The sequence below is a fragment of the Etheostoma cragini genome, chromosome 3 (assembly GCF_013103735.1).
Source record: "Etheostoma cragini isolate CJK2018 chromosome 3, CSU_Ecrag_1.0, whole genome shotgun sequence".
In the NCBI taxonomy this organism is placed as follows: Eukaryota; Metazoa; Chordata; class Actinopteri; order Perciformes; family Percidae; genus Etheostoma; species Etheostoma cragini.
In genome coordinates, this window is record NC_048409.1 from 17,288,996 (window position 1) to 17,304,551 (window position 15,556).

Below are 15,556 nucleotides of genomic sequence, written 5' to 3' on the forward strand. Positions count from 1 at the left end.
ATTTCGGTATGACCATCATTACCATCCCTCTGTTCACTCTTTCTCCAATAGTTTTTGTTTGGCTCTGGGTTTTAGTTAAAATTGTTATCTGAAAACATTTAAATCTGACAGCTGGAGCTGCAGATACCTGAGTTGGTTAAAGTGAATTTGCCAAATAAAAAAAGACAGCAGGATAACAAAAGCTACCAAGCCTAAGAAGGCTCTGAAAACAAAGCAATAAGCAACACGGCTTTAGGCAGTAAGCTTCGTAAGCTAGGTTTTGTCCTCTTTCACCTTCAACATCTATACCAGAATGTTTTCCTCCAAATATGATCAATTATTAATGGGAAGAAACCAGCATGAAGGAGACTGCCAAGGTGCATTTTTGTCATTGCCGCGTAATGGGGGAAACATTGTTTGGGGACTTAATGTGTGTGTGTGTGTGTGTGTGTGTGTGTGTGTGTGTGTGTGTGTGTGTGTGTGTGTGTGTGTGTGCGTGCGTGTGCGTGCGTGCGTGCGTGTAGCAAGAAAGAGAGGGAGAAACATAGATCTGCAACAATTTATTAGGAACACCGAGACAAAATGTCGTAAAATAAAATGAGTGGAGGGTGTAAAGAAGGACGCTGAGTCAGAGAGCAATAAAATAAGTAGCTGAGTAGCATGAGAGAGGGAAAGGATCAATAACAGTGTGGACTATACTACCTTGTTAACCACAGTGTTTTAAGGAACCACTCTGGGACTCCTTTAAAATAAAGCTGGATCATTTTGCAGTTTCATTGTGTCACAAACACAACACACAACAGTTAGGCTAGATTATGTTTCTGTTCTGACTCTTCGTGTTTTTATTTATTTTCTCTGTTCTTTCAGTTTTTCACAGACCCGTGTGCGAGCAGCCCCTGTCTCCATGGAAACTGCAGTCGGATTGAAGGCGGGGAGGAGGGGGAGCCGGCCTACACCTGTGAGTGCACTGAAGGCTACGAGGGGGAGAGGTGTGATCAGATCCTCTTGGACCTGCCGGCTGCTGACTGGGACCCCGCCACCCCCTCTGCTCCTGAACTGGCCAACCCCGTCGCCTCCACCACCACTGCTGCCACTCAGCCGCCACAGCCAACCACCATCCCATCCACCACAACACCGCCATCTCCCACCCTGCAGCCATGGCAACCCAAACCTGGGCAAAGGCTGCTGGTGGTGCCATGGGAGGCGGACAGGGTGAGATAACCTCCACAATAAAGTTAAGCTCTTTTGGTTTTATCTCTTAAAATGTACAACATGTGTTGTGGATGTGTGTGCTTCAGGTGACGGAGGGTCTGCACTGTGTGAGTCCTGAGCTGTGTGAGCTGACATCAGGAACTCTGACTCTGTCACTGGAAGTGCCTGAAGAGACGGCTGTAAAGTAAGAGTCCGATGACTGACTGCTATCTCCTCAAAGCAGGGCCAGATCAACCAGCAAGGGGTCCAGGGCAAAATTTAGCTGTGGGCCCTTATTTCTCCCCCTCTCTTGGCATTTTATCTATCCTGTTGCTTTTTACAACCCATCTGTTGCAGTTTGCACAGCACACTACAAATGTCAGGTTCATCTTATTTTGCCCATGGACCCACTAGAATCAACGCATTCTCATAAACGGGTCTGTATGATATCGTACAAAAATGTATGCAAACCAAAAAGAATGATATCCTACGTTATAAGGAGACTGACTGGTCACGTCACACCGGCTGGTCACGTGACGTCTGCTGGCTACGAGCTCCATGACGCCGAGCAGCAGTTGCTGTTGTTTAAGCTGCTATAGAGCTTTGTGAACCAGGCTACAGACCTCCATTGTATCAGCGGTAGTTGGTGATTCAGTTACCCAAAAATTGGTGACCTTGAGTCGTGTACAAAGCACAGTGAGCTGCCAGTTGTCTTGGCAAACATTAGGGTTAAATTTAGTCCACAAAATGTTACTGTTTTGCAGCAATGAAAGTTAAGATTAGGCACCAAAACGGCTTGTTCAGTTTTGAAAAAAGATTGTGGTTTGGTTTAAAACACTTCTAAGGAACACGCATATCTTTGGAGAAAGGCTTTAGTTTTCCTTGGGAAGCAAACTCCCCTCTCTGGCTTAAAAGTGTTATACCAACATCGCAACGGCGCGTTCTTATACAGTGGCCATCAATGTATAGCAAACAGCAAAAAATAACACTTTGAAATGCTTATGAAATACAGTGCTTAACTTTTTGGAGCTTTGAACAAACGGTTCATGAGAACAGTCTGCTGGAATACACACCTTGTAAGCATACTATCAATAGAAATAAAACAGGTATTAATACAATAACTTTCATTGTCATTTGAGTTTATTTGTGTTTTAGTGATGTGTGATCCTTGCCAAATGTGCAATTAATCAAATTACCACAAACTGACCACACAGTAAACATACGTAAGGGTCCAGGGGGCAGTGTCCCACTTTATCCAGTGGGTAATCCAGCCTTGCCTTAAAGGAATAGTTCACCAAAAATCCATCTTTTGTGTGTATACTCACTTCCTGCAAGCTTGAATGGTGCCTGAGTCTGAGACTGTGCTTACTCCTTTGAATAAACAGTTATTACAGTAGATGCCAATGGCAACCCAGAGTCATATCATTAAAACACAAAAGAACATGCCCCAAAATGTCAACTATCAATCAGGAAGTGAGAGCTGTAAGAAATGTACAATATCTGATCACAACTAGGTTTGCTGATGTGAACAGTTTTTCCATCTCTGCTGCTCGTAATTACGACCCAACCCATACAGTGTGAGTATGGCAGTACTTTAGGGATGTAGAAGTGTCCACAGAATGTGGCCACTGCAGGGGATAACAGACATGAAACTTTCAACCTAAAGTGAAGTAAACAAACTACAAGAATCTCACCTACAAGCTGCCTTAATTAACTAAATGCACTCTACTTGTTGGATCCTAATCAACAAGAATAACAGCAGAGCATGTTGTACAGTATATTGTCTGCATAATCACCATAATTAGAAAAACTACAATAGAACTTACTTTGCACAGCCTTTTATCTGCGTACCTTTAATGCAGTAACATTTGTTGGCAACATAGCTTGTAGCTTTTGTTACTAATAACCTTCCACTTAAATCTCTCCATTACCCACCTCCCAGGACCTGAGACACTGTATTACCTGTATTACACCACTTCAGGTGTATCCCATCTTTTCCAAGCACGTTTGCTCACAAACAGAATTACAATGGCCCGGTAAATACAGGTCAATGAATAATGCAGAGGCAATGGTCAAGGTGAATAATAGATGCCCTTGATGTTGCCCCTAATCAGAGATGGGCCTTGATCATGGGGGCAGACTGGAAGCTGCACCTTAATCAACTGCTGCTGCTTTGTTTTCAGACTGTATAATTATTCACAGGCACCAGAATGAAAGGCAGTGAAGGACACTTGCGTACAAACATGTATGCAACACTTGGAAATAAAGCAGTGATCCAAAAGTGACGTACATTTAGAGGCTGACAACAATGCCAATGACAACAATCAGCTCATGGATCCCAAAGGGGGGGGGGGCACAACCTAACTGTTGTCCTTTTGTATCCTGAATTTTCAAACCTCTTCTGAAAGTTTGAGTGTGGTATAGAGCAACCTTAGCTGTAAAGTAAGTTAACTCCTGGTGTGTTTTTCCAACATAAGTAACATTTTAATGAATATAATTTAATTGTATTTCTACGTGTGTGATGCCAACCATCCAAAATACTTCAGTGTACTAAACATGTTTAAATGTTTAACACACATAATGCACTGGCTATTTTTAATTGTGTTTGTCAGTGTGAAGCATTTTCAGCTGCAGCTCTTTAAACAGAACTGTAAAGGTAATTGATTTTAGATGTTGTTTAAAATGAGGATGATTATTTCAGATTTGCGAGTGAGGTTAGAAGGATTTTCAGAAGCATTTAATCAGCGAGGAGCGGAGCCTTATTGCAATGTGTCTCACAGCATCCAACTGTCTCTCTTTCATAACTCAGCTGGGTTCTGGTGTTTGTTGTCTCCTCAGCACGCTGGCAGCTGTTGGAGCTCATTGTCTCTGGCAGGAAGCATGGCCTGCATTGTTCTCATCACTCTGCCCAGCAGGAGACTGAGTGCTCTGTTCATATGTTTACAGACACAGTTAAGATTATCCTTTCGGTTCCACGATCCTATGAACCACATAAGGCATCCAGACAGAGACAGACAGAACCATTTGGGCTGTTTGGATGACATATTTGTAGTAAGCATTGTTTCTTTACTTAGATGTCTCCAGTATTAGCCATACTGGAGGTATTAAATCACAATATTTTTAAGTTAATACCCTTAATCATACCTTTGACAACCTGGTTGGTGCTAGAAGAAAGTAGTGGTCAAAACAGAAAGAGTTCGTCTCGTGGTTAGTAAATTGATTTTGATACGTCTAATCACTTCTTAATGGCAGTTTGTGGAGGAAAGACCAAACTTAAGGGCATTACCTTGCAACAGTGTTAAAATTGAATGTCAGTCTTGTAATCAGAATACTTTAATATCAATACAAAATTCAAACCACTGGCAGCCATTACTCACCAGACCATGATGCCAGGTTGGAGTAACAGTAGGACCGTCCTTTCATCATTTATCAGCCCTGTGTTCAAACACAGGACTGAGTGTCCAACAGTAAGACACTGACTGTAAGCTTGCTGTGCTGCTGCTGACCCACATGAGTGTAAAATGGAGGGTGATATTTTATTAAGATTCTTATTTTGACTGAAGGAAGGATCAGAAGAAGTATAGAAGTTAGCATAGAGTATTAGTTCATTTATCTATACTAGATTTATAGAACTAATAAGGCTGCAGTTTGTGGGTTGTGTTTCTAGTATTATACATCAGTTTCAATATATTTCTTCTGTTACCATGCATTATTTAAACTGTGAATATTACAAATCTGCAGTACCGAAGCTGAAAAAGCAGCTGGGAACTTTCACCAATTAAAAAGGGATCTGCACAATCACTATAAAAGTGTGGTTTGGTTCAAACTGCAGAGAAAATCCATAATAATGATATTCTCTTTCTGATTCTCCTTCCCATTTACATCCTCATCTCCCATCCTTTTGTTTCCTGCTCTGTCTCTCCAACTAGGGTGGTGGTGAACACCAGTGGAGCTCCAGTGCTGTGGCGTGTAAATGAAGAAGGTTTCCTTCGTTCCTCCATTTTGAACGGCACTACGATGTGGTTCTTGCAGGCCCCTGATGGACTGGTGGTGCCAGACCACTTACTGCCCCTGGGACAGAACTACTTCCTCAGTAAGATGTCGTGTAAACAAGCATATGAAACAGTCTAATAACAATTCTATCTATTCATATTGTAAAGAAATGGGAGAGAGGCTGCAGGATTTACAAAAGTTCAGTTGCTAAGATGAAATTCTGAATCTTATTACCTACAATGTATCATTAATTCTACTTTAATTATATCTGTTTTATCATTGCATTTGTATAATCCAACAACCATAGAGAAGCTAAACAGGGGAAAAAATGAAATACCTCCAAATAGCTCATTTAAAACTCAGCCAAAAACTTCTGAGGATGTATCTGAATTGTATTTACAGCATTTATTCCTAACATGACATTGGGAGAATCACATATTTGCATATGAGTCAGAATATTGTGTTTGCTTATTAAAACAACAACAGATATTTATGCTGACATTCCATCTGTTTTGTAATACTGAGCTTTACACACGCACACACGCACGCACAAACACACCCACGCACGCAGATTTTGTGAAAGAATGGTCATACAATTGTGGCAAAACGTGGTGTGAGCTACAGCGGGTGCTGGTGGGGGGTAACTGAAGTCTCACTCTTTGACTGAAAGGCTGGTTGACCTCTGTGTGAGATCAACATACCTGGTGCTGTTTCACTGCGCTGTCTATCTTCTTGACCTTGACATGTCTTCTAACTCTGTGACAACACAGCCTCTGCAACGCCAGAGAGAGAGAGAGTGAGAGAGAAAGAGAGCGAGAGAGAGAGAGAGAGAAAGAGAGAGAAAGTGAATATTGTGAAGCTAAATCAGAGAGGTGGAAGGATAATGGAGGGTGGTATAGAATAAGAGTCAGATAAGCAGGGAAAGAAGAGATTGCAAGCAAAAGGGGATTTAAGAAATACTACAAAGGTTGCAGAAGGAGGGAAGAATAAAGGTCAAACTGCAAGAGAAAGACTCATGCAAAGCATCATTTAGGAGGGAGGAGCGTTGACATTGGATTTCCCTCTTTACATGTCACTGTGTCAGAATATTTTCAATGTGCTATCACGTTTTGACTGGTGACTCTGCGGGTCCAAAATCTGACGTACGGGTTGTTTTGTCGGCCCTCTTATTGGCTGAGGAGATTGCATCGTCAGAGTCATGTCATTGATGTGCTAACAGCTCATTGGTTCAGATCAGGCTCTAAAAAATGGCAGCTAATATTCACTATGAGGCTATTTTTATCCAAGTGCCCATGCAGCTGTCAGCTTTGATTGAAGATATAATAAGAGATGTTCTGAACTTCTCGACCCGGAGAGAGAAGATGGAGAGGCAGAGACTCTATTTTGCAATGAAAAGCTACCTGCATCAGTTAATTTCTGAACATTTTTACCCACACAGGGGTTAATTGTTTTTTGGCAGAAAGGTGTATTTTACAGGCAAGGAGTCATTTAAAATCTGTCCTAAACATTTGATAACAAGCCTAAAAGTGTACAGCTATGCTAGCTGTTTTACATGAGGCTGTACACACATATATAGGCTGACTAAATGCCAAAATGCTTACAGAGCAATGCTAACATAGTTTTTATGGAAAAACTCAGGAGAAGCTTGACTTCTGGATAAATGAAGGTTTGAGAGACTTTGACAGCTTATACATAAGCATTTATTGAACTCAATCAAGGAGAGATTAATGCAGACAGTACAGTTAAACCACAATGTCGTGCAGTGCCGTCTCCAACTCTGAGGGTCTGTGCCTTTTCCCATATCTCTCTCGCACAATATGTCTAGTCTGTGTTATGCCAAGATATTGATGGCACCAAAACAAAAGTTGCTCACCTCAAACCTAGTTAAGTCTATCTCTCTCTGGGATGTATGCTAAAGTGTGTTGGCTCCTGTTCCCTGTTTCCACCGGCCTCCAAAAGGACACAGTCCTGGGACAAAGCATTATCTTATCATGCAGCTGTCTAGAGTCTCTGAATCTATAGAGTCTCAAACATACAGTAAATTCATACATGAACAGGTTAAATAATAATAGTCTTGCCAAATAATCTTGTCCCCTGACCTGTGACCTATGGACGGCCCGATGTTATCTGATCATTTCCTTTGCCTCATCATACACAACAGGGTGTTTCTGGAGATTCCACCACAATACTGATATTTAGTAGGTAAAATGTTTACCATGTTCACAGTCTTAGTATAGCATGCAAACATTCTCTAATTAGCACTCAACTCAAAGTACAGCTGAGGCTAATGGGAATGGCGTTTGTTTATCAAAGTAATGGACAAGTTCAAACTTGGTGATGACGCTACATGAAAAGTCAAAGGAACATACGACAACTCATTGTGAGAGGGACATGAAAGTCTTTCAATAGTCATCAAGACTCAAAACCACAAATGTCGACCTTGTGTTGGCGCTAGATGAAAAAACAGGGGATAACCAACGTCAATAGGAATTATCCTTTGGGGACCATGAATGTCTGCAAAATTTCCCAGCATCTATCCCAGAGTTGTTGAGATAGTGGTGGACCAAACAAGTGACCGACATTGCTACCGCTAGAGCAACGGCGTTAGCATGGCTAAAAACAAAGCACATTTAAAAAATAATATTTAAAGTAACATGATCTCTACAGTGACAGGTGGATCAAGTACTTTTAATAATGAATATCTGCCTATGCAGTACACACTGTTTTTACAAGAATGAATGAAAACGCACACTTCGTTGCCGTGGTGTTGCTGTTTCCTCCACTCACAAACATTTTTATAACTTTAAAGCATTAAATCTGTTGAAAGCTTAGCATCTCATGATTCGATTGAGCCCACACACAAAGCATAAGATGATTTAAAGCAGTTATGCAACTGTTATAAAGTTAAAGAAAATACAGAAATAAAGAGATATACTGTCTAGAGTACATTCATACCTGTTTCCTTGTGCCTTTATCAACAGGTGATAAATTCCCAAAAACGTTTTTTGATAACTTGCCAACAATCCAAGGAAACAGAATATCCAAGTCATTTTATCCCAAACGAGCTTTTTTTGCCTCACAATCTTGAAGTTTCTGGCCGAATTTCAACGAAAAAAAGCGAAACCGTATTTTTATTTCCGGACTTTGACACGCGCCAACCTCGTCACCCTAGACTCCTACATGCTCGATGTGGGTATCACAGTATTGTACTCACATGAGCTAATCCGTTTACGGGAGTCTGGGAGAGCCCTCGTAAAAACAAATCGTATCTCTGAAGCTTTGTCAGACCCACGTGCGGAGAATATCACCTTTTGCTCAGACCTGTTAAATTTCCATGTTACGAGACCCTCATGCCTTTTTAGCCAATAAGAAGATGAATCAGTAGACCTTTCATTGTAATCTTAACCCTGTGATGACTGTAGCTGTGTCAAAGAAAATCCAGGGCCTCTTATACTCCATATCACACCCTGATCAATTTATAATTAGTTTTTTCTATATGTGTATGTATGTAGTTATTTCAAGTACGTGTGTGATTGCTGCAGGTATGTTTGTATATTTTTAACTTTTTTGGCTTTCGTCTTTGCACTTTTCACATGGAAATAACAAAAATGCACAGACGTATCTGTGGAAAGAAATTCATAAAAAAATCATTTTTGAGTCTTTTGGCTTTTGGATTTTTTGTTGTGTTTACAGACAATAATAATTTTACAGGTGCATGAATACAGATGCCAAAAAAAAAGAAACTCCATTCTAGCCTCTTAAACTCTGTGTCAGTAAGGCCTAGAATCACCTTGAAACTTGTAACAGAAACTTGAGAGTGTTACCTTTCCAATGACACTATTCACACCCCAGAGGGCCAAAGTATACAGGAGCTGTACACCTGTTAATTTGGGAATGACGTATAGAAAAGCATGGAATTTTAAGCTTTTCTTGCCCTGTCTTCTGTGATAGGTGTGCTGCGCGTGGGCACCCCCACATCCCCAGATGTCACCCTGCGTCTCAACTTGACATTGAAAGCCAGCAGCTGTGTGGAGCCGGGGAGCAGCTTCAGTGACCCTCAGTGCTCCGGGAAAGGCAAATGTATCACACAGCCCTCTGAGGTGAGAAACAATGTTTAATGTTATCAAGACACCATTTGAGCTTTAGTGTGAATGAAGCTGGAAAGCTCAGGAGAAAAATCCTGCTGTGTTATTATATATACTCTAAAAGGAAATAGCATGGAGGCCATGAGTCCTGGAATAGAAATTTGGTATTGGCAACGCATCTAAATTAAAACTGAAGCATCCAGTTATTTGCAGTGATCAATATGCAGTCTTTATTCTTCTTCATTCAGTCATGTTTCTTTTTGTATAAGTAAGGTTTCAGTAACAACCCAGGCCACACCTCAGTAACATACATATACACAACAATAGTGCTGCTGCAAAATAAGCAAAAGCAAAGTTTCCATATTATTAAAACCAGACATTATCACTTCATCTGCAGCGCTGCGTCCAGTGATGCAAGCGCCTTTTGATTATCACTCACAGAAGGATAGCAGAACAAAAAAAACCTTCTCACTGCAATCTTCTCATTGCACTCAATGCAATGTCAAATATTACAGCAGTGCAAGATGATCTATTTTTAATAGTGGGGATACACAGTTTCATTCAGTATTTGATGTTCAAAAATGCATGCGGGTCTAGGGTCTGGCATAGCAGCACCGTTGAAGACAGAGGAGAAAAACATGCTGCAGGAGAAGTAGAAGGAACCACCTGAGGTCCGTCAGTACCCTCTTTATCCAAACACGTGATGATTTAACAATAGGGGAGAGAGGGAGCTGTAGCAGAGACCATTTCATGGTTTCTCTCTTCAAACACAGTTTCTTGTTATATCTCCCTTCGCTGTTTGAGATAATCAAACCTCTTGTTTTTGTATTGTTATGTTACTGAATTATTTTACAATCTGCAATCTCATTATTTCTGTTATACAAGTTTTTCTTCCTTGCAGCGCCATCTCCCATTGTTTCACCTTCAAGGCTCATCGATCTGACACATGAAATGTGTGTGTGCGTGTGCGTGTGCGTGTGCGTGTGCGTGTGTGTGTGTTTTTTGCAGAGCACTTTCTTCTGTGAATGTGAAGACGGCTACACTGGAATCTTCTGTGAGGAATTTGATGCCTGCCACCGTCGACCTTGTCGCAACAACGGCACATGCACCGACGTCAGACAGGGGGATGAAGGACGCAACTTTACATGCACCTGCCCACCAGGTGTGTGTGTGTGTGTGTGTGTGTGTGTGTGTGTGTGTGTAAGGCTTCATGAAGAGTTTTACAGTTGTTCATATGTAACCATTTTCTTTGTTTTACCAAATTTCTGAATAAGAGCACAGGAACAGAGACCATTTTGACCTTGTCAGATTTATTTTAGGACATGGAATTGAAGCCGTAGGAAGGTAAATATCGGAGGTGACCACTGATGTCACGTCACTCCCCATTAGGGAACTATGCTAAAAAGCCCAGGGGTAGCAGCTGATGAGAATAACTAAACAGGAAAAAAAAAGAGGCAAGCAGACAATAGTCAGTCAATGTGGCCAAATTCTGTGGAAAATAATGGCTTATTTACATCATTTTGTATTTCTATGTTAAGATGCCCATTAACTACTACCATAGCTGTTGCTAAACTCGTCTTGGCATTCACAAAAGTCTATCCTATAGACAACACGCAAGCATTATATTCAAGTAATGAATCAAAGTTTTCTCATAACTCATAAAACATAATTCTAACTTTTGAGTTATAGTCTTTATGTACCTGTATAATGAAAGTTGGCTTTGTTTTGCACTGCATCTGTAGCTTAACTAGATTGCTCTTAGCTGCATTTGATCAAATCTAATGAAATAATTCAAGTAGTTTGATTGTAGATTGTGTTTCCCAGGTTATGAAGGGGAGCACTGCCAGTTGCTGGTTGACCACTGCCTTTCTCAGCCTTGCAAAAATGGAGCCACATGCTTCAGCAGCCTGGCCGGGCCAAGGTGCTATTGTCCTGAAGGTACAAACCCCATTTATGCATAATTTTATAGTTGCACCTTCATTGATATTTAATAGTTGTCCACAATATGTTTGCCTTCTTTCCTTCTTTGTATTGAAACTGCTGCACAACAGTTTCCATCAGGATAAATAAAGTTCTCTCATCTTATCAATTGCTGCATGTGTTGGTGTGTGGTGCCAGAAATGAATGCAAGAAATCAATTTGACATTTTAGAAGGAAATTAGAAATACACATGAAACAAGCATCCCTGCCAAATTTCCATCTGCGAGCTTGTGGTTTGTGTGTTTCGTTGCAAAAAAGGAAACAGAGGGAAACATAAAGACAGAAAAAGTGTGAATCCTGTGTGCATTTTTTAGCTGTCTGAATCCAGTTATTATACAGTGTTTGTGTCTGCTGCTGTTTGAACAGTATCTGTGCCACGGAGATGCTTAATTTAAACCTTCCTCCTCTATTCTAATTAGTCTTCATAGCCTCAGCGACCTGCAACAGCCTCTTTTGGGAAATCTGTGACCGCAAAACTTCTGCCGAAACAGCATTTTATTAATAAAAACGCACTAGTTTGCGATTAACATACACCATGTACTGACAACGCTATATTCTCACACACACACATACACACACACACACACACACACACACACACACACACACACACACACACACACGCGCACACACACACACAGACAGGGAATACATTAGTTTACAATGGTTGGCCACAATTAAAGAAACAGCAGATGGATGGAAAAGCTGATGTGAAGACTGTTATATTGTTCCAGGGACAGATCCCAACAGTCAGTTTATTGTTGATCTGGAGCAGTGGTTCCCAAACCTTTTCAGCTCAAGACCCAAAAGAGAAATTTTGGGTCTCCCCGGCACCCAAATTCACGGAAGAAAACCATAAATTTAAATTTATATGAAGTATATTTATTCCACTATAAAAGTAAACAAAAACAGAAAAGGTCTCTATTCTCCTTTCTGTGTCTCACCCCTTTCTCAACTCACGTTCTTATCCTCTCCCATCATCCCTCAATACCGACACCAACATTTGTTTAAATAATGCTGACTTGAATTTAATGAGATGTGTGTGTCTGGTTGAAGACATCAACCAGCTGATCTATTCTAGGTTTGGTTATTTAAAGTGCCATTCTGAGGTCATGCTGAGCATTTCATCTGTTCTCTGCCAATTGGCGACCCAATAAAACGGGGCCGCGACCCATTTTGGGTCCCGACCCTACGTTTGGGAAACATTGATCTGGAGGATGCCTCACTCACACTGCAACACCTGACTGTACTGTTAGTCTACAGCTGCCAAAAAAAACAAGGTCTCCAATGAGGAAAGTCATTCCACCACTTAAAGTTGTCTTTATAAAATAAGAGAAATGGCATTAAGAACCATGTCAGCACCTCTGGGCTTTTAATAATGTGATGAGCTTATTAGATAATTTAATAACTCTTCACTTCAGTTTTTCCACATACTATTACCTCCCTGTAAAAACAGAATAAATCCAAGATGTGCTGGAATACACCAGCAAGAAAAAATATGAGCTCCACTTCTAAAAACTCAAAATGGACAATCCATAGAAAATGATGTCTAAGTATAAGAAACAGCAATCGATAACTGAATGAGACAAATTCACCTTTTCATGAATCTGTTCATTCATACACATTGTGCGTGATGAGGACTGGTTCAAGTAAAGGGTTATGGGACTGCTAAAGAACACTATTTTTCTGTTCTAAGATGCACATCTGAAAAAAAGTGTAGTTTTTAAGTTTAGGACTCTAAGGAATACATGAAAGTCATTTCAACATCCTCCTGTGTGACAAAAACAAGTTTGACTACACAGCCACCGGGCAATAAATCCATAGAAAAAGACATGTTTTCATCCAATATTATGTTTTTTGTACAAGAGAACGTTTCATCTTGCACAGAAAAAGTTTTTTTGATTAACACTCCAAGTCCAATGCTTTTATTCTTTGTGTAAAACCTTTTAAGTATGTAGAGCAGGGAGAGATAACAAGGAGAAAGGAGAATACGTTTGTATAAAGAAAAAAAATCCTCCTGCATTCATTTCCCTCAGGACCAAGTCCTCTTGTCCCCTTTTTGTTAGAAGATGTCACAAGTTCTTCTTAGTCTATTTGCTCTTGTTTCTCAAAGACAGCAAAGAGTAGGATTCTTCACAGTAAAAAATAAGTAGGATTTCATTTGTACAGTAGTGTCCTCCACAGGTGAAGAAATGTAAGCACACTCAAATGGCCAAATGCACAGGACAGAAGTAAATAAGTAAAATAAAATAAGTAAAACAAAATGTTGGATGGCATGACAACTGTGGCAGTGCTCACTCGTCCAACTGTGAGAGCAAAAGCTGCATTTTTTATTTCTACATCACGAGGTGACAGGGATGTTTAAAGAACTTGGGATGTTATGGGAACTAAGGGATGTTACCTTAATCAGACATTATTATTCATGTTTACAGTGTACTGTAAGTGGAAAGTTAAATAATACAAAAATTGTAGAATCGGGCATTGATGAAGGTCCCTACTCTCTGACTGCCTTGCAGCTTTTACTCTCAGTTCAAGTGATGTAGAAGTCAAATCTGTATAAATAACATTTACGTTATGAATTTCACAGATCAAGTAGATGTTGCACTCTAACTCCTCAAGAGAGTCTGCCACACTCATTAACTTTCTGACACACACACACACACACACTCTCTTTTACACACTGACAGAAGAGGAAGTGTCAGTACTCTGACTGCTTCCAGTCAGAACTGGCAGGCGGGGGAGTTAGCGGGCTAGCTAAATATAAACTGTTAACTGCTTTTAATGTTGGCAGGTTTGAATGCCAGCAGCAAGAACGAACAGACACCTCTGTGTCAGTGCAGTCCCATGTCACAATGTGCGTGCGTTTTTGGGTCTTTCAATGAACAGAAAATGTTGCGCTCAAGAAGTGGAAGTTCTTATGCAGAGCAAGAAGCTAAACACAGAGAGAAGCTGGGGATTAAACCATTGCAGAACAAAAACATATCACCAGGTGTGTGTGTGCGTGCGTGTGTGCGTGCGTGCGTGCGTGCGTCTGTGTTTCCAAGCATATGATAGAAAAGAGAAAAGGGAACTTGGAAGAAAGAGGCAGAGGAGTGAAGACATTTGGGTGGGATTTTCCTCCCGACTGCTCTCTGCTGCTGAATGATAAATGTTCTCCTCACACAGGTAAAGAATTTCTTGCAGATCAATGGATGCTTGAGCGAGATCTCTTCATTAGTGTGCACACGGGTGCAGTCAGCACAAGAATTTACTATAGTGTTACTGTAAATCAGAGGAACCACGCACACTGTATTGCAGCGGGGGGGTGTGCGTGTACACAGCGGAGTCTCTCTCCACCCTGCGGTGCAATGGCTGCTCTAATGGGGAGGTGAAGACAGAGGAGGAGAAGGGGTGAAGAAAAGAGGGAGGAAGTTATTTTTAGATGAGGAGGATAGTAGCAGAGGCTCATAAGCTAATGAGAGGAGGTGAAGAAGAAACCAACACCCAACCAGTCACACCACAAAGACAAATAAGAGTAAAAGCATGACGGAAGCGAAACCACCCTCCTTCAACACAATAATTGAGACAGATTCTGTCAACAGCAACATTTCCTTTTCTGATAAGCTGCTTTCGCTGTTTGTTCTTGTCTCTAACAACGAGAAGTAAGGGATACAAAACAGAACATTAGGTGGTGATTTTGGGTGGTAGATGACGACGGATACAAATCCCTTGCTGTCTCTTCCTCAGTACATTCATCTTTGATCCGTGCGGTCACACTGCCCACAGCTGGGATAAATTACTGCACTAGTTGTGCAAGCAGGACACTTTGTGTTTGAAGTTTGTGTGTGTGCATATTTTGTCTACAGTACTTATGTATACTGGCTTTTGCTGTGTCTTGGGATTTAATTCACCCAACACTGAATGAATCATGTGTGCATCACTTAGTAATTTAAGAGGCTGCAGAAAAAAACACAGGAAAAATCCATTGTAACTTGCTGCTCTCGGATGGTTGATTTCTGGTAAGAGTCACTAATTCAGAACAGACCTTAAAGGAGAATTCCGGTCGTTTTCAACACGTAGCTCTGTTGTCTGTAAATTTGAAGTGCTGTCAGTAGAGAAAAAACAAACAAAACAATTGGTGCTGTCTAAACCGTGTTATCCTCCTGCTACAGTTTGCACCCAGGACGCTGAAACAGGGCAAGTTTTAAACGTGCTTTTAGCCTCTTAACATGTTTGAAATGCCATTACAAGTGCCTAGCCATCTGAAGTGATTCCTCTTCTGTGAATCTGACAGCCCACAGCCCACAGATGTAGATGTGACAGAAACAGACAGCACCGATTGTTTTTGT

The 15,556-nt window shown here is 40.9% G+C and overlaps 1 protein-coding gene across 1 annotated transcript in view; it reads left to right on the plus strand.

Moving 5' to 3' along the window:
* dner (delta/notch-like EGF repeat containing) overlaps positions 1–15,556 on the plus strand; it is a 52,269-nt gene that overhangs the window by 29,191 nt on the left and 7,522 nt on the right. The window contains exons 2-7 of the mRNA XM_034867365.1: positions 847–1,191; positions 1,278–1,375; positions 5,100–5,263; positions 9,115–9,263; positions 10,257–10,410; positions 11,073–11,186. Of these exons, the coding sequence (XP_034723256.1) occupies positions 847–1,191; positions 1,278–1,375; positions 5,100–5,263; positions 9,115–9,263; positions 10,257–10,410; positions 11,073–11,186 (1,024 nt within the window). The remainder of the gene's footprint in view (positions 1–846; positions 1,192–1,277; positions 1,376–5,099; positions 5,264–9,114; positions 9,264–10,256; positions 10,411–11,072; positions 11,187–15,556) is intronic.